This window comes from Salvelinus sp. IW2-2015, linkage group LG32 (assembly GCF_002910315.2).
Source record: "Salvelinus sp. IW2-2015 linkage group LG32, ASM291031v2, whole genome shotgun sequence".
Lineage (NCBI taxonomy): Eukaryota > Metazoa > Chordata > Actinopteri > Salmoniformes > Salmonidae > Salvelinus > Salvelinus sp. IW2-2015.
In genome coordinates, this window is record NC_036871.1 from 35190592 (window position 1) to 35218346 (window position 27755).

Genomic DNA, 27755 nt, shown 5'->3' on the forward strand with positions numbered 1-27755 from the left:
ATTTTTACACCCGACAAGGATGAACCTGAGCACCAGAGAAAAACAGCCATTTTACACCCGACAGGGATGAACCTGAGCACCAGAGAAAAACAGCTCATCTAAATCAAAATCTATATAAAAAGGCAAAGCAGAGAAGATACTAACTAATGGTACCAAGGAGAAGGTATGGCAGAGAGATCCAGAACCTTCCCTCAGAAAGCCTCATCATTCTCATTGTGAAAATATGGGTGGGGTGAGGGGGCTGGGGGGTTCCTGGGTGAAATCATACACTGGGCCACATATGTTGCCTGCCTATCCAGTTCTCTCTCAGTGGCCAAGAACCTTTGTCTGGGCCTCTAATGAGCATTGTGGAGACCTGGGCTGAGGGCTGCCACACAATGCCAGGAGCAGCCGTTGGATTGAGAACAGTAAAGACCTTTTGTAAACGTGCACCTTTTGTTGCTACAAAAGAAGACCTAAGTGGCACTCAAGCTGTAGTTTGGGTCCCTGGCCTCAACCCTGCCCGTCCTTTTCATCTTATTTCGGCTACTTCAATATCCTGTTTCTTTTCAGTTAGGAGCTGAAAGGACCTACAGCAACGGTTCAGAGGTTCGAGGAGGGTGAATGAAGGTGGTGGAGGAGAGAGGATGAGGGCAAGTGATTGGGGGAAAGAGGGTTGAAGGAAGACAGTAGTTGGATGTGGAACATGGTTCTTGTGTTGATCTTTGGATGGTTGTCAACAAGAGGAGATGGGGCCTATCGAGGGATGGTGGTTGACTGTAGGTGAGGAGGAGCAAAGAAACACAGAAATAGTTTTTCCTTCCACAGGGTGAGAGGTGGGGGGTGAATAGGGTCATTTCCCATCACCCCTCCAGTCTTTACACCCTCAGTAGAGCATGATGGAGAGGCAGCAGCTGATAAGGTGAGGGAGGGACACCTGGAGGGGGAAGGGGCTGGTTCAGTCTGTTTTAACTAGCTTCTTTCCCTCATTAACAGGTGGGAGCAATATGGTGGAATGCTATCCAATCCTTTGAACCCTCACTGGTAATGAAGGACAGCATGCCATTTTGGCATATTTGGAGTATTGATACAGCTACTGGGATTTGACTCCAGACAGCACTCCCCACGAGGGCAGTAAGAAGGGCAGTAGGGGGGGATGAAGGGGTCAGAGGTGAGACAGTGAGAGGGTTCTAGGAAGGAATAAGAGAAAGTGTAGTTTGGCCTGTAATAGCCAATCACTGTCATGCTGTGTCTTTAATAACCCTCAAATCAATTTCCGCAGCCCCACAGAAATCAAATTAGCATAATTAAAATCCCCATAAAAAATGTCCGTTTAAGATAGATATGCAGAGGGTTTGTTGTTGCATGGGCTAAGTCTCAATCCACCAAATCCRCCGCTATCGGCCTTCCGCATCTTTGGTGAAAGGTGGAAGAGCTACAGCAGTGTTTGTCAGACCACGAGACATCACGGAAATAGTCTTCACAAAAACGTCTGTAGCGTCGAACGGTTTGGCCTACAAACTATTATGACCCCTTTATGGATTGGTGAGACTCTCACAGACAGCACCTTCCGAAAGTGTTCACATTTTGTTGTGTGACAGCCTGAACATTTATTAAATTGAGATCGTGTCACTGATCTACACATTATATACCATAGTGTCAAAGTGAATTAAAAAAACATTATAAATCATAAAAAATGTAAACATGAAGTCCTGAATCAAAAACTATTCAAGCCCTTTGTTATGGCAAGCCTAAATAAATTCAGGAGTAAACATTTGCTTAACAAGTCAAATGAACTGCATGGACTCACTGTGTACAATGGTGTTTAACATGACTTGAATGACTACCCCATACCCCTCTGTACACCACACATACAATTATCTGTAATGTCCCTCAGTCGAGTAGTGTATTTCAATAACCAAAAAAATACAACTAAATGTAGATCAATCGCTCAGCCCTACTGTCTAGCAATGATCAACAACCAACTTCACAGAGCTTGAAGAATTTTTCAAAGAATATTGTGCAATCCAGGTGTGCAAAGCTCTTAGAGATTTACCTAGAAAGACTCACGGCTGTAGTCGCTGAAAAAGGTGATTCTAACTAGAAAGACTCACGGCTGTAGTCCCTGAAAAAGGTGATTCGTAACTAGAAAGACTCACGGCTGTAGTCCCTGAAAAAGGTGATTCTAACTAGAAAGACTCACGGCTGTAGTCCCTGAAAAAGGTGATTCTAACATGTATTGACTCAAGAGGTTGAATAATCAAGATAAGTTTTATTTTTCATTTTTTTATATATATATATTTTTTTACAAATGTTGGAATTTTTCTACTTTGACAGTGTATTGTGTAGATCAGTGACACACACAAAAAAAGAACAAAGACAATTCAATCTATCTCCCACCTCGTAACAACAAATTAGAAAAAAGCCAAGTGGTGTGAATCCTTTCTGAAGGCATTTAACATGTTGGTTGTTTTGCTCTGCGACCCCCACAAGCATCATGTGACTCATCTGAAGTCGGTACTGCCGATCTGCTAACTTCTGTCTGAACGGTTTGGCGAACAAACTATTATGACCCCTCTATGGAAAGGCGAGTCTCTCACAAACATGTTGGTTGTACTGCTATAGAACACCCACACGACTCACCTAAAGGTAGCCCGGTACCAGTTAAAAAAAWTAATGAATTACTTTCAGATAAGTAGAGGAAAGGTAGACGTTGACCAATTTTGATCATATTGGTTACATATGAAGAACATCCCGGGTTATAACGCTGTTGTACGATCACCTGAAGACCATTTTGACTGAAATTATTAAACGCTTGTACCATCCCTAGGCTTTATAAAATAAAATAAATGAGAGCCGCAAACCGTCAGTGCATATTGACTTTATTTTTGTATTAGAACCAAAGGGCTAGTCTTACCAGTGCCTCCGAACTGGCTGCTGGCTAGAGTGGTGGGCCTGTTCTTCCCATTCAACACCGGCGGTGCAAACATCTGAAACGTAGACAGACACAGTGTCAAAAACATTAAACCAGAGATGGGGTCAAAAAAACTGCACTGAAGTCTTAAAAAATATAAAAAAATAGCAGAAGTCTCCTTTGGTATCTATGCTTTGGGAAATATCTACCCTGTGGCTAAACACTTCATCATTAGTAGTCATCTTCACTAGACTACATTAACCCAAGCTGCTTACTTAATAGACAAAGTACATTTAACCAATATGGCACAAGGGGGTGTGGTATATGGCCAATACACCACGGCTAAGGGCTGTTCTTATGCACGACGCAACATGGAGTGTCTTAGTCGTGGTATATTGGCCATATATCACAAACCCCCGAGGTGCCTTATTGCTATTATAAACTGGTTACCAACGTAATTAAAGCAGTAAAAATACATGTTTTGGCATACCTGTGGTATACGGTCTGATATACCATGGCTTTCAGCCAATCAGCATTCAGGGCTCTAACCACCCAGATATAATAACTGTTATATTACACCTCTGATATTACATTGTTTAGTGCTAGGTGCCAATTTAACCTATCCGATAGAAGGATTTAGTCATTCTCAGTTACAACAGACTCCAGCAGCTGTCAACTGTGGGAAGCAATCTAAACATGCCAAGCTTGGGCTGACTCATTGATGCGAGTGACTCACAACAACTGCCCAATAACAACACAGACTGATTGATACCATGCTATTCTTCCATTTATGTACCAACCCWTTATCTCAAATAATACAACAAAGCCCATGCACTCAAGTGCTCCACAACTTTCGTTTTTTTTTTTTATAGTAACAAGACCACATTTTGATTCAAACGGATCTTTGGCATGTCTATCTTGATGTGTGTAGAGAAACACTGTCTTGTTTATACAATAAAAAGCATAGGTTGAAGCAATTCAGTTTTTGCTGCCCATCCCTTCATAAGAGATGACGTATATTTGACTACAAACAACCTATTACTTTCTTGAAGGAAGTGTTCTGATCAAAGATTCTAGCATTATGGTCTAAGATAATCAAAGATATTGTAGGGCTGTTGACAGCCAAGATCTCTTACCGCGCTGAAATCCAGCAGGTCACTGAGCTCCTTGTCTGTCCCCACTGTAGCCATTCTCTGCTGCTGTTCCTTAGGCCCTCACAGTCTCAGCAATTGACTAGGGAGAGGGGAGATGACTGTCATTTTGTGGGATAAGTCTGGATTAAGGTACAAATAGTTGAAATGGACCGAAGACAAGAGTCACAGTGTGACAAAAGTGTGAAGTCAAATACTACTCGATTGATTCCTGTGTAAAGGGTACATTTTCTGCTTCATGATTCAAATCCACCAAAAAAATTCCCTATACTGACATCAATATTCCTCTTTACTAACAATTAACTTGATTGCAACCACTTGTTTTACTGTGTGGTTGGTTAGACCTCTATTTGAAATGGATACACCACATTACAATGTCCCTTGGCAGAACATCACTTCACATTTGGGAGTGCATGTAGGAGGTGTTTCGTGATAAGAGACCTTGTCTGAGACCTAAAGACTCAAGTTTGCTCCCTGAGCAAACAAGGGGCTCCCATAAATAGGCTTTAGCCCAGTGGGCTAAAACGGTCTTTACGCGAAGGTGTATCTGGTCTGTTTGATACCCAGTCGGCCACATTAAATGCATAGAGCAGAGTAACTCCTTACGTCATGATGTAAATATCATCAGCATTGAGTCATCGTGATGTCACACACATCCTTCAATGGTMAACAAATCCAAAGTCAGGAAGGTACAGGTACAGAAACTACTGACAAACTTACACTCTGAGATGAACTACTACAGCATTGCTTCAATCATTGGGTAATACAGGTTGAGAGCCTTAATCAAATCTAGTGTTACATGAATTCTGATTTTTCCCTGTCCTAGCCCACATCAGACACACTAAGTGGAGTATAACTTCTGATTACACCACAAGGTCAATACTCAACTTTGTCCTCCCTGCGGGCTGCCTTGGCAACCTTAGAAACTAACCTGTTGGAAGAGAATTTCTCACCAACAAGCCACAGCATCAAAGGCTATTACATACAGTATGAAATGTCACACCAGTAANCAACCTTAGAAACTAACCTGTTGGAAGAGAATTTCTCACCAACAAGCCACAGCATCAAAGGCTATTACATACAGTATGAAATGTCACACCAGTAACCCCAGATACTTAGGGGGAAAAACAAACCTAGTTATTTTCTGTTTCACAACCTTTTCCTGTTTGTACCTGATGAACACAACATAGGTCTTAAGTGCCTTTCTCATAAACTTCAGACAGTTTCCAAGGTAAATGTGACAAGACATCAATGTAGAGATTAAAAACTATGATTTGGGGGATATATACAACAATTAATCCGAAGATTGACATGTGACATGTATCTAATAGAACAATTGAGAAATAATGAATCAGTTGGCATGTCCATGACATCTTGGCCTTACCTTCTTATGGCTGCAGGGGCAGTATTGAGTAGCTTGGATGAAAGGTGCACAGAGGTGCCCATAGTAAACTGCCGGCTCCTCAGTCCCAGTTGCTAATATATGCATATTATTATTCATATTGGATAGAAAACTCAAAAGTTTCTAAAACTGTTTGAATCATGTCTGTGAGTATAACAGAACTCATATGGCAGGCAAAAACCTGAGAAAAAATTCAAACAGGAAGTGGAAATTCTGAGGTTGGTAGATTTTTAACACAGCCGCTATTGAACAAACAGTGGGATATGGATGAGTTTGCACTTCCTACGGCTTCCACTAGATGTCAACAGTCTGTAGAACCTTGTCTGATGCCTCTACTGTGAAGTGGGGCCGAAGGAGACAGGAAATAGTCAGGTCTACCATGACCTGACCATGCGCGTTCACATGAGAGGGAGCTCTGTTCCATCGCACATCTGAAGTCAATGTAATTCTCCGGTTGGAACATTACTGAAGATTTATGTTAATAACATTCTAAAGATTGATTCAATACATCGTTTGACATATTTCTACTGACTGTTACGGAACTTTTTGACATGTCGTCTGCTTTTAGTGAACGCGCTTCCTGACTTTGGATTTGTTTACCAAACACGCCAACAAAAATAGCTATTTGGAAATTATGGACATTACCGAACAAAACTAACATTTCTTGTGGAAGTGGGAGTCCTGGGAGTGCATTCCGACGAAGATCAGCAAAGGTAAGTGAAGATTTATAATGCTTTTTATGAGTTTTGTTGACTGCACAATTTGGCGGGTAACTGTATGGCTTCCTTTTGTGGCTGAACCCTGTTCTCAGATTATTGAATATTGTGCTTTTGCCGTAAAGCTTTTTGAAATCTGACACAGCGGTTGAATTAAGAACAAGTTTATCTTTTATTCTATGTAAAACATGTATCTTTCATCAAAGTTTATNATGAGTATTTATGTTATTTGACGTGGCTCTCTGCAATTTCTCTGGATATTTTGGAGGCATTTCTGAACATGGCGTCAATGTAAACTGAGGTTTTTGGATATAAATAAATATGAACTTAATCGAACAAAACRTATGTATTGTGTAACATGAAGTCCTACGAGTGTCATCTGATGAAGATCATCAAAGGTTAGTGATTCATTTTATCTCTATTTCTGCTTTTTGTGACTCCTGTCTTTGGCTGAAAAAATGACTGTTTGTCTGCGATTTTGTTGTGACCTAACATAATCGTTTGTGGTGCTTTCGCTGTAAAGCCTATTTGAAATCGGACACTTTGGTGGGATTAACAACAAGATTACCTTTAAAATGGTATAAGATACATGTATGTTTGAGGATTTTTTATGAGATTTCTGTTGTTTGAATTTGGCGCCCTGCACTTTCACTGGCTGTTGTCATATCATCCCGTTAACGGGATTGCAGCCATAAGACGTTACTTACCTCTTTAATCTGCAAGTTCTACAAAGCAAACATTGGTGTCATATGAAGCTTGACCGCTTGCTCTGAAATATGAGTTGTATATTGATTTAAATAACAATTTTTAGAATATTGAAAAATAAACATGAATATTGAAAACACTATTTTTGATTTGGCACATTTATCAATGTATTGCTTTACATAATATACTCTATGGGAATATCAATGTTCCAGAGTGGGATCTCTGCTACTTTTAGCATTATGATCCAGTTTGTAAGCATTTCCATCACAGTGAATGTGAAAATGGATTCAAAATGGTTGCCCTCTGCTGGTGATTTGCAGGATGTACAATGATGCAGGTAAAAGGAGGGCTGTGATTGGTTACATTGCCTACTATGCCAATTTCTCTGTATAAAACGGGCAGTTACCTGAAAACTGGCAGAGACCTCASTCTGGAACKTTGATATGCCTGTAGTAGAGCAGTATGTAGTACTATGTTCAACAATATATAGAAAAATATTCCAAATAAACCAACTATTTTTTTCTATATGCATATTTAACCACTCATAAATGAATGTAAGAAAATTATTGAAATCAATATAGAACTCATATTTCAGAGCAAGTGGAGCAAAGCTTCATACGACACCAATTTGTGCCTTGTAGCACTTATAGATGAACCATTATGGAGTCTTAAAGGCCTGGGAAAGGTCAAAATGTAACAACCTCCTGAGACCCTGCCATTCATTTTTGTCATCTCTTATGGGACATGTGTTTTTGGTCCGTATCTCTAAGGCCATACATGCCGCTGCGTTAGGTCCTGTTGTACCTTTGAGAGCACATTCTGGGCTTTTAATATAATAAACACCATTTAGCAGAGACTTTTATCCAAAGTGACTGAGTCATGCATGAATTTTTACTTAGCCTATGTGTAGTCCCAGGGATCGAACCCACTATCCTGTTACAAACGCCATGCTCTATCAACTGAGCTACAGAGGACTACAATATAACGTGTTGGGGTGTCACCCTGATAAAACAAATAATATGGTCCTTCAAAATGGCTACCATCACAATTGGCACATTTTATGTAAATGTGTATAATTGTGTAATTATATTTTTTGTGAGTTTGATATTAAAATTGTTTCTAACAAGTAAATATCTCAGGAACAGTTTGTTGAGTTTTCAGAGCAGTGTAATATTTGTTTACATTAAATAAGAGCTTGTTAATACATGTCCTCTGTAGTGAACATCAGGATGCGGCCAACTGTGTTTTTCTTTTTTTTCTTTTTTTAAACCTACTGTCCCCATTTAGTTAAATGTTAGAAGTATCAGATTTACTATTAGAGTCCTAATGGCCACTGCTCTTCTTTTGTCCTGGTTTGGTGAGGATTCACCCTGTAGTAACTTAAGATTTAGGCTACCAAATCTGTGTTCCATAATCAACCTACACCATCATCGAAGTTATGAACAGCTCAGGCGTTGACAAGCACTGGGTTCTGGTTGTGTGTGAATGGATTGCTAGATTTCAGACACATCAATAGAGCAAGAATGAGTGACCAATGTGTGCCTTCCCTCAGGCAGGCAGCAACTCATGGCCAAGGGCCAACACACAGTGAGGTGCAAAGAACATGAGGGGCCACATACAAAACTCAGTTTGGGCTCCTTATAAAATGTTTAACTGGTGGCTGTGGGCAATGTTATCACAAATAGGGTATAAGTACCCTACTAGGGACAGATCGAAATGTACTGGGGAGGAGAGGTGGTCCAAAATAGGGGAGGGTAGTGCGTTTTCCCCCCTGGTTTACATTCACTCTTCAGCTCATATAATACAGCGGACACCTAAGCATGCAATGCCCTGATACATTTACTACTCAAATCTCTGACAGCTGAAATGTGAAGTGGACAATTATTGTCTTAGGAAAGTAGGCTATAAATCAAATGCTACACATTGAAATACAAGTAATAGTGTTTTTGTAAATGTGTTATAGGCTGTTAAGGACACATTAATGTGGCTCATTTGGCCAATATCCCTTGTTTATTGATGGCGCTGGCTGTGCCAGGTCAGAACTGAATGCATACAAATGTCTGGTACATTTTCAAAATGTCCAGTAAATTAAAATCTTCCGTCTTGCTGTCCGGTGCCAAATTTTCTATAACGGCACATTGTTTTTATGAAGAATCTATCACCAATTGGATGGAAACCTAACTAGTGTACTAGTCCAGTGTCACTTTGATTATGCCTGCACTTCATGGTTCACCAGCAGCCCCAAGCATCTAAAGAATAAGCTACCAGCCAAACAAGCTTGTAGGAATTGTACTTAAAATCGCATCTCATACTCATCTGGAGGTTGAGCATTATTTTTTATTCATCTCTGTAATTGTATTCATGTAAAAAAAAAAAAAAAAAACTGGGACCACAATGAAAATAAGTGACTTATTGTGCAATCCCGGTCACGTGAAAAAAATCTTTAAAATCAATCCAAACTGTGCAGTGACCAATTTATGAATGGAAAGAGATATTGTTACAAAACACCAAAAAGTTTAATGGCATTCAGAGATTGTCAAGCCAAGTCTTCTATACTGGGTAAGCCTACAAGGTAGGGATGGATATATTTTCTGTTTGTCGAGATTGACACAATCTATTTATTGGGATGTTGAAAAACCAAACCATAATATTGAAGCGCCCAATGTCTGTATGCTTTGTTTATTGGTCGTGTGGTGCATTGGCACAGAAACCTGTTGGCGGAAAACATAATTAGAAATATAACATCAAAATATTGAAAATCTGAAATCCCCATAGCTGATCATCTTCTACAGCCAGCTCTGATCGTAGTTTAATGAAACAGGCAGGGAGAGTGAGCATGTCTGTGAACCCCCAACCTTCTGGCCAGTAGCCCCGTGTGGCATTGACTGCGCCACAAAAGTGGCAAAGTCGATATCCACGTATATAAACACAGGGGCACTAGTTATTGTACATTTTATTGAGTTAATGTTATGGGGGGGGGGGGTCAATTTCACTGTACAAAGGGGACAGTAATGTGAAAATATGTTTCTTACATTGGGGAGGGGCAAAAAAAAATGTATGACACCTTGAGTTGGACCAGCCCTTCCCCTCCAGTAAATGTCGATCTGTCCCTTAGAATAACAATCATTATGTTTTTAAGGGACATGACTATAGTATATGGAGCACACTGAAGCATGCATTTCTATTGAAGATTAATGTATTATAATCTTGTTGATTGGTTCAGAAAGTCAAGTTGCAACAGAGTTGTAACAGTTGCCTGACATTTCTCTGGATGTCCCATTCCCAAATCTTCTGGCCCTCTACTTCGGAGAATGTAAATAGTTTTTGCGGATTGTGACGGAATCCCCAGAGTGCAGGTTTTACCATAACAACGAACGCGTTATGTCAACACAGACTATTTGGTTGAATTATTGTTAAATTCGTGCTTTTTAGATGGGTGAGACACCGGTTGTTAAGTAGCTTCCAATACACTTAAAACAAAGAGTCAGGCCCTGGCAAAGTTTGTGATGAAGGCTAGAACAAAGGAGTAAGCGTCGCACTCTTTGGGTATCAAATTCAACGGACCTATGATGAAAAAACGAAGTAAGAATTTCAGAACCGTGCGTAAAATATTTTCACATATGTGATTTTTTTTTTTTATGTTCAAGGGGTTCAGCACGGGGGGGGGGGGKATTTCCTGCCAAATGCGAAATAAACAGTGGAAAATATTGAGCACATAACTGGGAATTGAGAGAAATTTGAACATTTACTTCATAATACACATAAGACGTACAAAACCAAACAACCTATTTGACCCATACATTTGAGACAAGCGTGCATTTCTGGGCGCAACTTTCCTCTGCACCACGAAGTTTCTCTAAATATTTAACAAAAGTTGTGAACCTTCAAAAAAAATTATGTGGCTTGTTATTCAATAAAATATGAATACAGACATGGCAATAGTATCACTGCGATAATTTTGCCGTTCGAACGGGCATGTTAGGTTACTTTTAAACTTTACAATGTTGCGCAAAGTGAACAAAGAAGTATTTTCCCACAAGGCTGCAAGTACTGCCCAACTGCTGCACGCTCGCTCCCATTGCCCAGGCCGGACAAAAACTCAAGACCCCGCTTTCTCCGCCCGTGCTACTCACACAACTCAAAATTATTTGCTAAAGTTGCTCAATGCCCCTGCAAAACCATAATATAATTCACAAATGTACAGCGTGTGATGAGGTATATTTACCTTTCAGTAACCTCTATTCAATTATGTGGCATCCAACGGGAAAAAATGAACGCTTGGAGTAGAGAGAAAAACATAAAGTTGGGGATAGATTCCCTCTCCGTACTCCGGACTGTAGACGAAGACCGAACGACGATATCGTGTGTTCTACCAAACCCTTGGTTCGCTATACAGTCCACGTCACGAAAATGAAACAATGATTGCAAATAGATTCATAACTCTTGTGATATATCATGCGATAATTTTAGTTGCTACAATTGTAACCATTTCATCTTCCGAGTAGACATTTTAACAGCCTCCACATTGTCGGTTCCAAAAGAGTATCCCTCCGCGGCGTACGAGAACGTTAAATGACCAGCGGTGTCCTATTTCAAACGCCCTACAACCAGACACACATTTTTGATAATCATCCTGTAACAATTGTATATGGAGATCAACTCAAATACTGTACAGCATCAGTGTAATTGTCGTTGCATTAAAATGTCATGTTTTTTTTATCGCAAGCCATGCGAACTACGTTGATTTGCGGAAGGAGACCTCGGAAAACTGAAGAGTGACAGACCAGAAACAGTGCGAGATGGAATGATAATAGGCTACCGCAGACGCACAACCAATGGTATGCCACAAAAATCTGATTGACAGCAAAAAGGTCCAAATATATATCGACAGTATTCGTTGGGCCTGCCTCCAATGTTACCCCATCAAGTATCAGCCAAGGACAGCGTTTGATTAATGTTTTTAACAGCAACAACGGTGCATAAATGGATGATGCAGTTATTGATGAAGGCTATTATTCAACTTGAAAACTATTGCAAAATATGCATCCTCATATTAGGTACAACAACAAGCAACACATATATATTTTTCCACGGGGCTTATACAATTCAGTCGAAGAATTCTGTAAAAAAAAATGTTTTTACCATAAACCTTAGGTAATGTTGGTGTTCAGATTAGTAGTCTCCTAATTCATTTAATCTATTATAGGGCTAATTTGATGTACAGACCTATCCTATCCTTTAGTGAAATATTATTGTGGAGGTAGGGACATAAGGTAGGGACATAACATCTATGATATAAGATTACATGGATACAGATTGTAAACATTTAATTAACAATCATAATCTAGCCTACCGGTATTCTTATTTTCTTTTGCACAAAATTATTTGAGGAGGCAGATCAGGGTTAGGATTGCTGCTTTTCTTGTGTGTGTGAGCGTGTGTGTGAGCATGTGTGTGTGTGTGTGTCACTGAAAGCAGTGTTCGACAAATGGCTCCACCTCGGTGGCGTGAAAGTGTGGTTTAAGGTTTTAAAAGTACAGACTGCAGCAGCATTTGGCTTTTACATCGACCCTTTGTGGAAACAGCTTGTGAGCTCAGGAGTCTTATGCATCAGCAGAGAAAAGAACACAGTATTTTTCCTTTCTGCAACCAAATCTTGACCTGACACACAGAGAGAGGACTAACCATGCCTAGTAGCCCTAGCTTATGACTTACTTAGTAGACTCTGAGAGGTGAAGAATTTGTGGACAAGACCAGGGACCACAGTAAGACTGTATAGCGTGGGGGGTAGGGAAACTATATGGCCAGCAACATACTGTATACCATGTGTTATAAAGAACAGGAGGGAGGGAGGGAGATAGAGAGCGAGCGAGCAACAGAGGGAGAAAAAGGGGAGACCACTTAAATTGAAGAATTTTTTGTGTGCCAAGGAGTACATATCACAGGGAAAGGTGTTTAACAGTTCTATTACTGTGATGAGTTATGAATTAATATAGAATATTCTGGGCTATCATCCTCTATTTGGGATGAGGATGAGACTTTTAATATTTTTTCTTTGAATGTTTCTTCACAACCTTTTTCAAAGGCTATATTCTGACCTCATTTGTATCATTGAGACTTAAGTCACTCTAAGCCCACGATGATAAACCCACTAATGGTGTTGGCCGTTGGCTTAAACCCAAGACCCCTGTCAATATTATTTGTGTCCATCAGTAGTCAAAGGAGTTAGAAGTTTGGATGATTGTAGTGTACCCTCCACAGCGGGAAGTAGTCCATAATTAATTGCCTGAATGAACCAAAGCTTCATCAGTTGAGGTGGGGTCGGGCACTAAGTAGCCTAACTAACAGCTGGGTCCGACATGAAGTGTGTATAGTATAGTGTGTGTGTGTGTTAAAAAAAGGAGAAAGAGAGAGCCTGGTTTTTCCCTTTGGTTTGTAGAGGCAATGACATGTGATACAGACTCAGGACTCGGCACCTGGTCCTCGTGAAATGAGTCTTCTGGTGGTAAAATAAACAAACACAGCATGTGTCTGCGGCTCATATGTATGTGTGTTTCAAGATAATTTAAAAAAAGGTATTGAGTTGAACTGCAGTACCAGTCAGAGGTTTGGACACACCTACTCATTCAAGGGTTTTTCTTTATTTTGACTATTTTCTACATTGTGGAATAATAGTGAAAACATCAAAACTATGAAATAACACATATGGAATCATGTTGTAACAGAGAAAGTGTTAAACATCGAAATATATTTTAGATTCTTCAAATTATACAACCTGGAGTTGTGTTTTGRGTCATTGTTCTGTTAAAAAATAAATGATAGTTCCACTAAGCGCAAACCAGATGGGATGGTGTATTGCTGCAGAATGTTGTGGTAGCCATGATGGTTAAGTGGGCCTTGAATTCTAAATAAATCACTGACAGTGTCACCAGTAAAACACCCTCACACCTCCTCCTCTATGCTTCACGGTGGGAACCACACACATAAACCACACACATAAAGATATCATCCGTTCACCTACTCTGTCGCACAAAGACACAGCGGTTTATTTGTTTAACACTTTTTTGGTTACTACATGATTCCATATGTGTTATTTCATAGTTTTGATGTCTTCGCTATTATTTTACAATGTAGAAATTAGTAGGTGTGTCAACTTTTGACTGGTACTGTACATCTGATCCAGGCTTCACGAGAACCCAGAGCCCACCACACGTGTGGCTTCACAGACCCACAATGAGATGTTCACCTCGTTTCCTTATATTTAATTTATTTTATTTCACCTTTATTTAACCAGGTAGGCTAGTTGAGAACAAGTTCTCATTTACAACTGCGACCTGGCCAAGATAAAGTAAAGCAGTTCGACACATACAACAACACAGAGTTACACATGGAATAAACAAACATACAGTCAATAATACAGTAGAAAAAATCTAAAAAAGTCTATATACAGTGTGTGTAAATGAGTTAAGATAAGGGAGGTAAGGCAATAAATAGGCCATAGTGGCGAAGTAATTACAATATAGCAATTATACACTGGAGTGATAGATGTGCAGAAGATGAATGTGCATGTAGAGATACTGGGGTGCAAAGGATCAAAATAAATAAATAAATACAGTATGGGGATGAGGGTAGCTGGATGGGCTATTTATGGATGGGCTATGTACAGGTGCAGTGATCTGTGAGCTGCGAGCTGCTCTGACAGCTGGTGCTTAAAGCTAGTGAGGGAGATATGAGTCTCCAGCTTCAGTGATTTTTGCAATTCGTTCCAGTCATTGGCAGCAGAGAACTGGAAGGAAAGGCGGCCAAAGGAGGAATTAGCTTTGGGGGTGACTAGTGAAATATACCTGCACGTGCTACGGGTGGATGCTGCTATGGTGACCAGTGAGCTGAGATAAGGCGGGGCTTTACCTAGCAAAGACTTGTAGATGACCTGGAGCCAGTGGATTTGGTGACGAGTATGAAGCGAGGGCCAGGCAACGAGAGCGTACAGGTCGCAGTGATGGATAGTATATGGTGCTTTGGTGACGAAAAGGATGGCACTGTGATAGACTGCATCCAATTTGTTGAGTAGAGTGTTGGAGGCTATTTTATAAACGACATCGCCGAAGTCGAGGATCGGTAGGATGGTCAGTTCTACAAGGATATGTTTGGCAGCATGAGTGAAGGATGCTTTGTTTTGCGAAATAGGAAGCCGATTCTAGATTTAATTTTGGATTGGAGATGCTTAATGTGAATCTKGAAGGAGAGTTTACAGTCTAACCAGACACCTAGGTATTTGTAGTTGTCCACATTTTCTAAGTCAGAACCGTCCAGAGTAGTGATGCTGGACGGGCGGGSAGGTGCGGGCAGCGATCGGTTGAAGAGCATGCATTTAGTTTTACTTGCATTTAAGAGCAGTTGGAGGCCACGGAAGGAGAGTTGTATGGCATTGAAGCTCATCTGGAGGTTAGTTAACACAGTGTCCAAAGAAGAGSCAGAAATATACAGAATGGTGTCGTCTGCGTAGAGGTGGATCTGAGAATCACCAGCAGCAAGAGCGACATCATTGATGTATACAGACCTGCTCTTCCCCCCCCCCTTACGTCCTGACTACTGTGCTGATGTTGTAATGATCTGTATTGTTATGCTGATTCAAAGCTGATGTTATCGCTGTTATACATTTTCAGATATACTTGCCTCCCCTTACAGCTATGAGCAGTTAATGACAAAAGGTTACCATGTGCCAGATTTACTAGACTGTGGGAAGGTCTTACCACTTCTTCTGTAAAAACGTGAAAGATTGTTTTTATGTAAGTAGAGCAATATTTGCACTGCAGCAACATTGTACTGTGGTATGGTTTACCTATAGGCCCACGCAAAGGTACGAAAAGCTATTTTGAGCGTGGAACCCCGTCTTCCTAACCCTAAAGCACCTTCTTCTCCACCTACGCTTTCACTGGGCTCCCTCTCTCTACACTCACAACTCTCTTCTCTCCGTGGTAGGCCCCGGTGCAGCCACCCACGCATCAGGTACAGTGTGCACAACCTGGGGCTTCCTGAAACGTGACTATGGTTTCCTGTTTCCTGTAACAAAACACAAAATACTCCCAGTAGTGCAAATCTAGGACCAGCCCGTCGTAATCACTGCTAGAATCAGTTATTATGAAAAACAAACCAAAAAACATATCTTAGATCAGTGCATAAGAACAATTTAATTTTAAAGCAACACAATGACCTCTATTATGATGTTTGTAAAGAGGTGTTGTTACCATGAGATGCAAGAGAACAACAGAGAGATAGAGAGAGAGATGGGTGGGGGGGGTGAAGGCTAAGTAAGGAGAGAGAGTGATACAGTATATTGTGTGAGCGATGGGCAGGGAGGGAGAGAGAATTAGGTGTGTCAAGGGAGCACGGAAACAACAATAACAGCAGTGTGTCTGCCCATGTGTGAAGTTACTGCTTGCCAAAAATATCAAAATAACATCCTTCGTGCTCCACGACACATATGCTGCCACTGCAAACCTCCCTGCCTAGGGTACCTCACGTTCTCTTTTTCTCTCGCTCTCTATCTCAACGGGGGTCAAAAGCATCACTGTTAACCAGCATGCATCTCTCTTGCTCCCCGTGGCGAGCATGGCTAGCGCCACGCTGTATGTTTGGTGATGATGTGCGTTAGTCACTGTTAAACAACAACCACACCCATCCCTCTCTGACAGAGACATTCTGTCATGACAATAAATCAAAGCATTAATCTACTTTTCATTCATCCATCTAAGCATTCATTCACTCATTCATGATGGACCCCCATTACCCTTTCCGGTTTACATAAAACGTGAATAGAGGTGCAATATACCTCTCTCTACTCTTCTCTGTCTCTCTTTTCCACTTGCTTTTTCCTCATCTTCCCCTCCCCCTTTCTTGCAGATTGGAATTCATTAGCAATCAAAGAGCTACTGACGAACGCAGGAACTTAATTACCCTCTAATTTGCATATTTGCATATTACGAACGCAGGAACTTAATTACCCTCTAATTTGCATATTTGCATATTAATGACTGCAGACTTTGCTGTTTTACTGCCGCAGTGTCTTAGAGCCCCCCCCCCAATCTCTCTCACAGCCCCCCACCTCTCCANCCAAGTTCTAGACCTGCCCCCCACCACACCCAAACGTGCATACACACACAAAGACATATACAATAACCTGCACACACACAATGCTACAAACTGAGCTCTCGAAGCTTTAGACTTATCCCCTACAACCCCAACACAAGCATACACACACACACACACACCAGTGGAGGCTGGTGGGAGGAGCTATAGGAGGACGGGCTCATTGTAATGGCTGGAATGGAATAAATGGAACGGTATCAAACACATCAAACATATGGAAACCACATGTATGATTCTGTTCCATTTCAACCATTACAATGAGCCCGTCCTCTAATAGCTCCTCCCACCAGCCTCCACTGACACACGCACAAGTGCGAGAATGCAAACACGCACACACACACAAACACACAACCAGAATATAATTAACGCAGCACATAGCTAAGGTAGGCTGTGGGGAATTTGTTGAACCTGACATGCCTTTGCTTCTCATGACTCTACTAAAGTGGCCTTTGAGGAAATATGATGAAGTTGTTTCTAGACCAGAGGTGTCAAACTCATTTTGCACTGGGGGCCACATTCGGTCTTCAACAAGGTCCGGAGGTCCGCACTGAAATGTTATATTTCCTCGCCGTCAAAATTAACAAAAGATAATAATCTATCCATCATGTTTTGAATTTTCTATACTCCTTGACTGTTTAGCTTTCATTTCTGTGATTATTAGTGAGCTGGACAGTCAAGGAACTGTATATATGTAGGCCCATTAGCATTTCTACAGTTTCAATTTGGTTTTAGTGATTTTAAGGTATAATTCCCCCTCAAAGTATAACTATGTATATATATATTTTTATTCAAACCACCCACGGGCTGTATGTTTGACACCCCTGTTTTAGACACTAATCTAAGGTCAGATTTGCAGTTTTCCTCTCTTGGTAAACTGGTCCTATATCTGTGCCTGAGGGATAATTCTACCCTAAGCGCCTCTGACGATGCCTATGAATTTCTATACGGCCCCCTAGTGGTGTCATGAGTGTAATGCTTCCAGAAGAGAACAATAAGAGTCCCGTGTTCCGTTGTGACAACACATACCATTTATTGACAATTATGACTTACAAAGACAAAGCTTAGACGGTTTTGCCGTGGAACAAACCATTCCTAGTTTTTAAACGTTATTTAGAAGAAATACACAAAATTAACCAAAGAAAGCAGCGAAAGGCCCTCAACCCCCCCAGGATACAGAAATGCACTTATTTCAATGGCATATCCATACCCTGCTGTATATATATATATATATATATATATATATATATATATATAGTACCAAAAGTTTGGACACCTACTCATTCAAGTTTTTTTGTGTATTTTTACTATTTTCTACATAATAGTGAAGACATCAAAACTCTGAAATAACATATATGGAATCATGTAGTAGCCATAAAAGTGGTACACAAATCAAAATGTATTTTATATTTGAGGTTCTTCAAAGTAGCCACCCTTTGCCTTGATGACAGGTTTGCACACTCTTGGCATTCTCTCAACCAGCTTCATGAGGTAGTCACCGGAAAGCATTTCAACTAACAGGTGTGCCTTGTTAAGTTACTTTGTGGAATTTCTTTCCTTCTTAATGCATTTGAGCCAATCAGTTATGTTGTTACAAGTTAGGGGTGGTATACAGAAGACGGTATTTTACCAAATAGGGCTAAGTCCATATTAGGGCAAGAACAGCTCAAATAAGCAAAGAGAAACGACTGTCTATCATTACTTTAAGACATGAAGGTCAGTCAATCCAGAACATTAAGAACTTTGAACGTTTCTTCAAGTACAGACGCAAAAACCATCAAACACTATGATGAAACTGGCTCTCATGAAGACCGCCACAGGAAAGGAAGACCTAGAGTTACCTCTGCTGCAGAGGACAAGTTCATTAGTTACCAGCCTCAGATTGCAGCCCAAATAAATGCTTCACAGAGTTCAAGTAACAGACATCTCAACTTCAAATATTCAGAGGAGACTGCGTGAATCAGGCCTTCATGGTCGAATTTCTGCAAAGAAACCACTGCTAAATGACACCAATAAGAAGAGACTTGCTTGGGCCAAGAAACACGATCAATGGACATCCTTTGGTCTGATGAGTCAAAATTAGAGGTTTCTGGTTCCAACCGCCGTGTCTTTGTGAGACACAGAGTTGGTGAACGGATGATCTCTGCATGTGTGGTTCCCACTATGAAGCATGGAGGAGGTGTGATGGTGCTTTGCTGGTGACACTGTGATTTATTTAGAATTCAAGGCACACAACATGGCTACCACAGCATTCTGCAGTGATACTCCATCCCATCTGGTTAGCGCTTAGTGGGACTATCATTTGTTTTCAACAGGACAATGACCCAACGCACATCCAGGCTGTGTAAGGGCTATTTAAACCAAGGAGAGTGATGGAGTGCTGCATCAGATGACCTGGCCTCCACAATCACCCGACCACAACCCAATTGAGATGGTTTGGGATGAGTTGGACCGCAGAGTGAAGGAAATGCAGGCAATAAGTGCTCAGCATATGTGGGAACTCCTTCAAGACTGTTGGAAAAGCATTCCTCCTGAAGTTGGTTGAGAGAATGCCAAGAGCGTGCAAAGCAGTAATCAAGGCAAAGGGTTGCTACTTTGAAGAATCTCAAATATAAAATATTTTGATTCGTATAACACTTTTTTGGTTACTACATGATTCCATATGGTGTTATTTCATAGTTGATGTCTTAATTATTATACAATGTAGAAAATAGCAAAGATAAAGAAAAACCCTTGAATGACTAGATGTGTCCAACATTGACTCGTACAGTATATTATGATATAAAGATAGAATTTACTCTGGTTAAAGTGTGTTCATTCCCCAACACAGGTCAGCCATGAATCTCTCCTATAGACAAAGGGATGGAGGGAGTCTGGCCAGGACACAGACACTAGGGCTGCATCTCAATAGTCTAAATGGCTTCCCCTTTCACAGACAATAGGGTTGCATCTCTGTAATTTAAGTGTCATCCTTTTCTGGTCTCCTTTCCTTAAACTTCACTGATGTAAAATAATTGGACAGGTGAAAGCAAAACATGGGCAGCAGATATTCTCAATAGTGTTTTCACCTATCCTGTGCTTTCAGAACGGTGCAGATGAAGGAGACTAAACTACTTTAGACTTGTGGTCTGGACCTCAGAGCAGCATTGTTGACCTTAAACGCTACCCTTGTCGAAAGACACCCGAAGTTGAATGATTAGTGCAGTATTTCAGTATCATAAGCTTTCTCATGGACACAAACACTACACTCATAACCATCTGCCAAAAGAAAATAAACTAATGTTTGTATATATGCTTTACATATCTGAATCCACATACACCAAGACATGTGTAGACATACTCATATGTAACGATATATACATCTACATCAGTGGAGGCTGCAGAGGAGAGGACGGCTCATAAGGGCTGGAACAGAGTAAATGTGGAATCCATGTGTTTGATACCATTCCACTCCAGCCATTACCACCAACCTCCTGTGATGTACATCAACTCCTAATCATGATTGTTATAATACCAATTGCCTGGCAAAAAGACCAATGTCACACTGTAGCTGTGGGCAATGACGTTGCGATTACTATTCCTGCAGAGTGATTGAAGTTGAGGTTACTGTTCCTACAGAGTAACTGATGCTGAGGTTACTATTCCTGCAGAGTGACTGACGTTGAGGTTACTATTCCTGCAGAGTGACTGACATTGAGGTTACTGTTCCTAGAGTGACTGACGTTGAGGTTACTGTTCCTAGAGTGACTGACGTTGAGGTTACTGTTCCTAGAGTGACTGACGTTGAGGTTACTGTTCCTACAGAGTGACTGACGTTGAGGTTACTGTTCCTACCGAGTGAATCTTAATTGAAAAGCTAAATAAATAAGAAATGCAAAAGATTATCGTCTCGAAACAGATGAAGTGTAGATGTTGTATTTTTACTCAGGAAACTGAAATAGGTCTTGCTCAACTTTCCAGATTTCCTGTCTGTTTATTTTTTTGGAGGGTGCATATTTCTGCATAACCTCTCTGCTCAAAAGGCTTCCGATGTTAAAGCAACCCAAAACAAGAAAAGGAGTTTAGGGGAAGTTGCAGCAGGTAGATAGACATGTCAAAACCCAAACATTTGGTGCCAACATGGTGACCGTGAAGATTGTTAACTCACAGAGCTCGGCTAGGGAGTATGTGTACATTAAGCCTCTGACCAGAGCCCATCTTTCACTTTATAAATTATGTCTGCTCTTCCTGGAGAATGAAGCTCCTCGATGCCATCCCGTTGATACTGCAGATTACAACATCCAGACAACAAGGGGAAGCGGTATGGGGATGCAGGTTTCTGTTACAGTATGATAGATGAATCTGACAACAGTCAGGGGTTGGCCCAACCCAACCAGTGAAGCAATCCCGATTAAGGTTGTAACTGAGGGTTTATTTCTGACATAGCTAGTAGTGCTGAGCGATTAGTGCTTTGAGGTCAGTTCAGTTATTCATTTTGATAATGTTTGAAAAAATTATTGAATGCATGCTGAAATAATGATTCACAATGATTTTAGAGGGTTTTATAATAGAAATTCCAAAGCCTAAAATAGTGAACATTCAATTGCCAAAACCTTAAATATTCCATTGTCCGTCAGGTCCACATTGGGTAGACATCAATAGAGAGTGTAAATTCCAATGAAATTAAACATTTTAGTTGTGTATATTACTTAGTTTTTATCTGATTACTTGACTTTAAGGAACGAAAAATAATAGTAATCATCTCTGCTCAGGCAGTAGCAGTCCGCCAGGCCATCTAATGTTATCTATGTGCTCCCCATACTCTACTGTTTTTAGTCATCCTATTTAGCTAGCCTGCCTATGCTGTAGAGCTGTCTGGCGAAATCATTTGACTAGTTCTTCAAAGTAGATAACTAACAGCGTCTGTCCCTCTCSTCATTGTGTTGTGTACATTCCTCTCTCATGATGCAGTCTGTGTGTACATAACGTAGCAGACATGAAAGTTTATCCGTACAGAGATCTGTATTTAATGTTGAGATGCTCATGTCACCGCCCGAATAACAGGAATCGTCCCAAAGGCGCGAAGGCAGGCGACAAGCTTAGGTCGGCTTATTTTGGACATATTTTGGCGAGTGAAGCCTCTCGCTTAGAGACGTATCAGAGAAGAAGTGGCTATCCGAGATGGAAAAAACAGACGCAATGGATTAATGTCATTGTAGTTAATTACCACGTTTCTGCGTTGAACTAGGTTTAATATTTTCTTAATGAAAACTACAACTCCCTTCAGCCCAGCATCCCACATACTGTAGTTCTTGACTTGATTTCTCGTGAGAAACAGTGCATTGGGTTCACACAAAAAAAARAGCGTCGGTCAATTAGTTGTTTAATAACAACAATTTTTTTTAACGAAATGTTGGTTAATCGCTCAGCACTAATGGTTAGAGAAGAGTGACTGAATGGAGGCTTTAGGGCCAATAGGGCCAGTTCATACTTAGATCACCTGAAGGAGGAGAGGTGGCTGACAAGAAAAGCGTGTGTGTGATATATATATATATATATGCTGCATGTCTATGTGTGGCCATTAGTCTGTATGTGTTCAGGCCGCTGCATGTCTGTTTGAGTGTGTGCGTGTGATTAGTCTACAGTGCGTGTGGGAGTGCTGGGTTGGTTCAGCCCCATGGTTTTACAGAGCCAGCCAGCGAAGTCCATCTCCTCTACCTCCGAGCGCTTGATAAAAGTGTGGTTCTGAAACAAACACAAGAGACACATGGCTCAGTACAAAGATACATATGTGATTCAGCTAATCATGTACTGTGACATATCAATCCTGTCTATCTCTTTAGTTAATATAACCATTAGCTAAGCAGCCAACAGCAAGGGACTGGAATCCAATATGGCTCGCTTTTCTGTCAAAGGGCTAGCTTTTCTCTCTTCAGTCCCTCCCAGTGCTCTTCAGTCCAAAGGCCAACACTCACCATCAGCATCTTCAGGTCCGCCCGGTCTGCTGGGTTCTTGATGAGACTGAGGAAGCACAAGAGAAATCTGATATAGTGAGATCTTCTTGAACTGCACTGTTGGTTAAGGGCTTGTAAGTAAGCATTTCACGGTAAAGTCTACACTTGTTGTATTCAGCGCATGTGGCAAATAAAGTTTGATTTGATCTAATTATTAAATCAAGGCATTGTATTCATAAATCATTCAGACTGAGGAGAACTCACCATCTAGTCACAAAGTCCTGGAAATCAGATGTGAATACTCCATGAGGCAGCTTGGGGGGAGGCTGTAACAAAATCATGATCATAATCAATAACGAGCCCATCTATACACCATGCCATTGATATAACAGTAGTTTGGTCATATTCTATTCTAGCTTCCGTTCCGTGACAATCATTTGCATTCTTCTATCTATGGCCATGGGGGGGGTAATCCTCAGCAGTGTTTACCTCGTTGACGATGTAGTCCAGCAGCTCAAAGATGGCCATCGCAGGACCGTGGCCTGATTAACAGTAAAACATTATTGAGATCATCAGTACAAATATGTAAATGATCTCTATCTGCGAAAGAGGCTGTGGGTGTGTGTGTGTGTGTGTGTGTTCTGACCGCTGGCAGGTCTACCCCCGGGGGGTCTGGGTCGGGGAGAGGTGCTGCTGTGCATTTCTCCCTCGGCCCCGTCCATGATGGGCCGGCCAAAGATGGCCTCCAGCTCCTTGGCGTCAGGAGGGGGGATGGGATACCGGCCGATAGACAGCTCCACCAGAGACAGCCCCATGCTCCACACATCAGACTGGACAGAGTAGTGGGTGCCCTGCAATCTCTCCGGCTGTTGGTTAGAGACACAGAGATAGATGGCTTACACACACACACACACGTGTACTCTCTCACACAAACACAAACGCAAACAGAATCAGAGGTACGCACCGACATGTAGGAACGTGTTCCCACGAAGGAGTTGGCCATGGAGTCTATCAGCTGGCCGCTCACCCCGAAGTCACACAGCTTGATCTCCCCACGAGAGTTGACCAGGATATTAGAGGGCTTTACGTCTGGAGGACAGGAGGGTACATTAGACTCGGCAGGCATATTGCTAAAAACACACAGGCACAGAAGAACGCAGTGAAAAATGTATCTACCTATGCACTGTACGTAAATTCAAATGCATAGCATCAATGTGTACCTCTGTGCATGATCTGGTGTTTCTCTCGTAGATACGCTAACCCTCTTAGAACCTGTGAAGATGTGAAAATGTTGCCGTTTTTGCCCAGTTTCAAGAGCACACTTGGAATTGTCAAACACTATATCTATCCTTTGGGAAACAATAGACATGCATTACTATCTTCATATGTAGCTAGCTATGGTTTGTTGTAGGGGTGTGCCGACATGGCCATACTCGTAATCGTATCCGTAAGTTGCCAGTTGGCTCAGATGATACTCATGATCGAAAAGTGTTTTAATATGCCTAAATAGATGTTGGCAAAATACCTCCCTGCACATTCTCACTGCAAAAAAAAGCTGCAGTTTAGGAGCAGCGCATGGAGGGGTGTATCTGTTTCCTCAATTTGCAGCGGGCAGCCTAGTTAGCCGTCATTCAGTCAGAATGAGCATCAGCAATTCATATTTTCTCACCTACCCTCGCTCCGCTTGTTAGATATTATGCACATTGATATCTTGATAAGAAACGTCCTCGCCATGTGAATAATCATAGTAGCAGGCAGCAGCAATAGAAATGATCAGACTGAAAACATGCGAGGAAAACTGATCGGGTGAAATTATGAAGCGAGTGGATGGAAAAATACACTATCCAATCAGAGCAGCAAGTTCAACGTAAAGCCCACCCTTCTCTTCACAGACATGCAAACTAGCCAGTTGAGTTACTTAGACCATGTAGAACCTTGCACAACTGACTGACATGAAAAAGATGCTGGCACCTGAATATTAACCCCCATCACGGATAATTACAAAAAAATACTCTGATCATAATGGCATCAAAAATATTGCCSATATCCGTTACGATACTCGTTTTGTCCAACTACTTGGCACACCCCTAGGTAAATAAARGTTAAATAAAAACACCYCTAGGTAAATAAAGGTTAAATAAAAACAACAATAAAAACACCCCTAGTTTGATGATACTCACAGCGATGCTGACTTTCCCCAGGATCTCCTCAGGGATCCTCCTGGCCTCCTTCAGCACCTGGTCCAGAGAGCCCCCATCCTACAGGGAGAGAGGAGAGCCACTCAGTCACAACCACCTCACATAAACACTTCACAGTATGACATGGTCCGAGTCTACCTGCATTACAACTTTACTATCTCAACCCTACTCCCCAAAATGATTTCACTTGCTCTTGAAAGACACCCTCTCTCACCCCCACTCTTTCCCCCATCCTTTACCATGTGTTCCATGCAGATGCTGATCTCGCCGTCGCTGTAGAAGGACCCGTAGAAACTAACGATGTAGGGAGAATTACACTCATGTAGCAACTGAGGGAGACCGAGAGAGGTGGGTTTAAACACATAAGGAATACTCTTCTTTAAGAATTGATTTGGTTTAAACATGATATTAAGTTATTGATAATGCTAAATTAAATAACAAAAGCAGCACCTGTAGCTCTCTGATGATCTGGTTCCTGATGGCTGGCTTGATCTCCAGATGGATCAGCTAAGGAAGGAGGATGAATGCAATATATACACACCAAAAATCAATATGTCTTTGTCTCATCACTAATGGCCATAAGTACGCTGGTTTTGCTGGTTCAAAATGGCCACCTTAATTGTTTTGCTACCATTACAGAAATATGTGCCTAGTCTTTTCTTGTGAACCATTGTTATTACTGGATCACACCATAGGCAATATAATCAATAAAAAAACTGTACAATTTATCCCCCCCCCCCCCCATGGAGCAAATTAGGGCTAAGAGCCTTGCTCAAAAGGCACATCAACCGATTTGTTTTTACCTTGTGGCTAGTCTGAAATCAACCCCTAACTGCTTCCCATCTGAAAGGATCAGACAGGTTTAAGCAATATGGTGACATATAAACCATTAGATAGTGCCCTCAGGCAAATATCCCATCAATCGGCTCACACCCACCCGATCCTTCCTGATCTAAGAAAAGGGTCAGGGGGGTTGCTTTCAGACTGGCAACAGCATTCACACCCACCCGGTCCATCCTGATCTAAGAAAAGGGTCAGGGGGGTTGCTTTCAGACTGGCAACAGCATTCACACCCACCCGGTCCMTCCTGATCTAAGAAAAGGGTCAGGGGGGTTGCTTTCAGACTGGCAACAGCATTCACACCACTTACCTTCCTGGCCATGACGAGGCCTGAGGGTTTGTGGCACACCTTGTTGACCACGCCTCCGTTACCGACACCCAACTCACAAATGCGGTGGAAGTCATCGTCTTTCAGTTCGCCCACCTTGGCCTTCTGGGTAAGGAAATTCTCCAGGCGCTTCTTCTGCTGCTCGTCCAGATCCAACTCCTCCAATTTCTTCTGTAGGGCTTCCAGGTTAGCACTGAGAGCGAAGGAGTAGGGAGAATTAGAGGTGAATTCTCACWTGAAAGTAGAGGTTGACTTGAATTTGAGTTTAACAGTAGACAGCTGGCTAAGGAGTTACACTTACTCAGAGGCAGCTGCGATGGTTGTGGAGGTGGACAATCCTCCCTCACCAGCGGTGGGGGTGATGTTAAGTCGCACTGGTCTTTTTTTGGGGGCCATGTTTTGTTTTAGAGAATAACTTAGTAGATACCAGCGTTGAGTCTCTTGACCCCAACTTGCTGTGTCGCCAGAAGAGTGACTGAATGCTGTTGGCAGATCCAAAATGACCCAGGCCTGCCTAGCCAATTAGCTCTCAAACTAGCCTGTGTATCTATCGAATCAACAGGGGTGACAATGAGGTGTCTAGTTAACTAGGTATTTTAGATCAGACTAGCTAACTAACGTTAGATGGCTGGATACGTTAGCTATGACTCGTTAGTTATTGGCCGTCACAGGAGGCAATAGCTAACGTTAGCAATAAACTGGCTAGCAAGCTAACATTATGGAAACAAAGAATTAGCAAGCTAGTAAGACACGTATGTTGTTAAATTAATCACTTTACCTTCAAGTTGGGGTAAAGAATGAATCAACACAGCTAACTGTAGATAACTAGTTACACAAGCAAAGGTTGGACCACAGCCATCACCACATTCCATACCAATAGTAACGTTAATGCTTTAGCTTGGTATCCGTGCTAGCCATTCAAGCTAACAATCCCACTGTCGTCTTCACCAAACCCGTCTAGGCCTAGCAGAACGTTCAAAAGGAGCGGACCGTTGGGCCAACAAGTTATTCGTGTCCTGAGATGTGGACCATAGACTGCACACAACGTCCCAGGATAAGAGTGGGGGTAGCGGCTAMGTTTGGCCCTCTTCGCGGTACTATCAGATGCTATTTGGTCCAGGAAGACAAAGAAAGTCTCGCGAGAAAACTTGTCTTTACCGACGTTATGGCACACCTTTACACCTGGTGGTATGCAATGATTTATGTAGATAACTGATAGGGGGCGCTGTGTTGAAGTCACCGTGCCTTCATCTTGGCACTCCCCCACCGTTGTAAAAAATATTTTGTATTAAWGTCTACATTCGTTTTTGCCACATTTATTCGATTAGACATCTTATTGCATACGTTTAAATTATTCRAGATAAACATACAACTACAAAATAAAAAAATATATAAAGCATATTTCGTTAAAGTATAATTTTGAGATTACTAATGTTACTGTCC

At 41.5% G+C, this 27755-nt stretch overlaps 2 protein-coding genes across 4 annotated transcripts in view; both read right to left on the reverse strand.

Moving 5' to 3' along the window:
- Positions 1 to 11606, reverse strand: part of tcf3a (transcription factor 3a) — a 40531-nt gene extending 28925 nt beyond the window's left edge. For 2 of the 3 annotated variants that reach the window (XM_023977480.2, XM_023977478.2), the window contains exons 1-3: positions 11093 to 11604; positions 4030 to 4126; positions 2897 to 2969 (exon numbers count right to left, since the gene is read on the reverse strand). In XM_023977480.2, the coding sequence (XP_023833248.1) occupies positions 2897 to 2969; positions 4030 to 4083 (127 nt within the window). In that variant the 5' untranslated portion in view covers positions 4084 to 4126; positions 11093 to 11604. Of the gene's footprint in view, positions 1 to 2896; positions 2970 to 4029; positions 4127 to 11092 lie in introns of all 3 variants that reach the window. The other variant, XM_023977481.2, reaches the window with a different exon arrangement.
- Positions 11607 to 18021: 6415 nt separating this feature from the next.
- On the reverse strand, positions 18022 to 27523 carry map2k2b (mitogen-activated protein kinase kinase 2b). The gene is made up of 12 exons (XM_023977067.2): positions 26614 to 27523; positions 26295 to 26505; positions 25595 to 25651; positions 25384 to 25473; positions 25127 to 25204; positions 24167 to 24218; positions 23911 to 24035; positions 23593 to 23812; positions 23436 to 23488; positions 23211 to 23272; positions 22968 to 23013; positions 18022 to 22737 (listed from the first exon to the last, which is right to left on the reverse strand). The coding sequence occupies exons 1-12, from the start codon at positions 26706 to 26708 to the stop codon at positions 22627 to 22629; spliced, it is 1200 nt and encodes a 399-aa protein (XP_023832835.1). The 5' UTR covers positions 26709 to 27523; the 3' UTR covers positions 18022 to 22626.
- Positions 27524 to 27755: the final 232 nt, after the last annotated feature.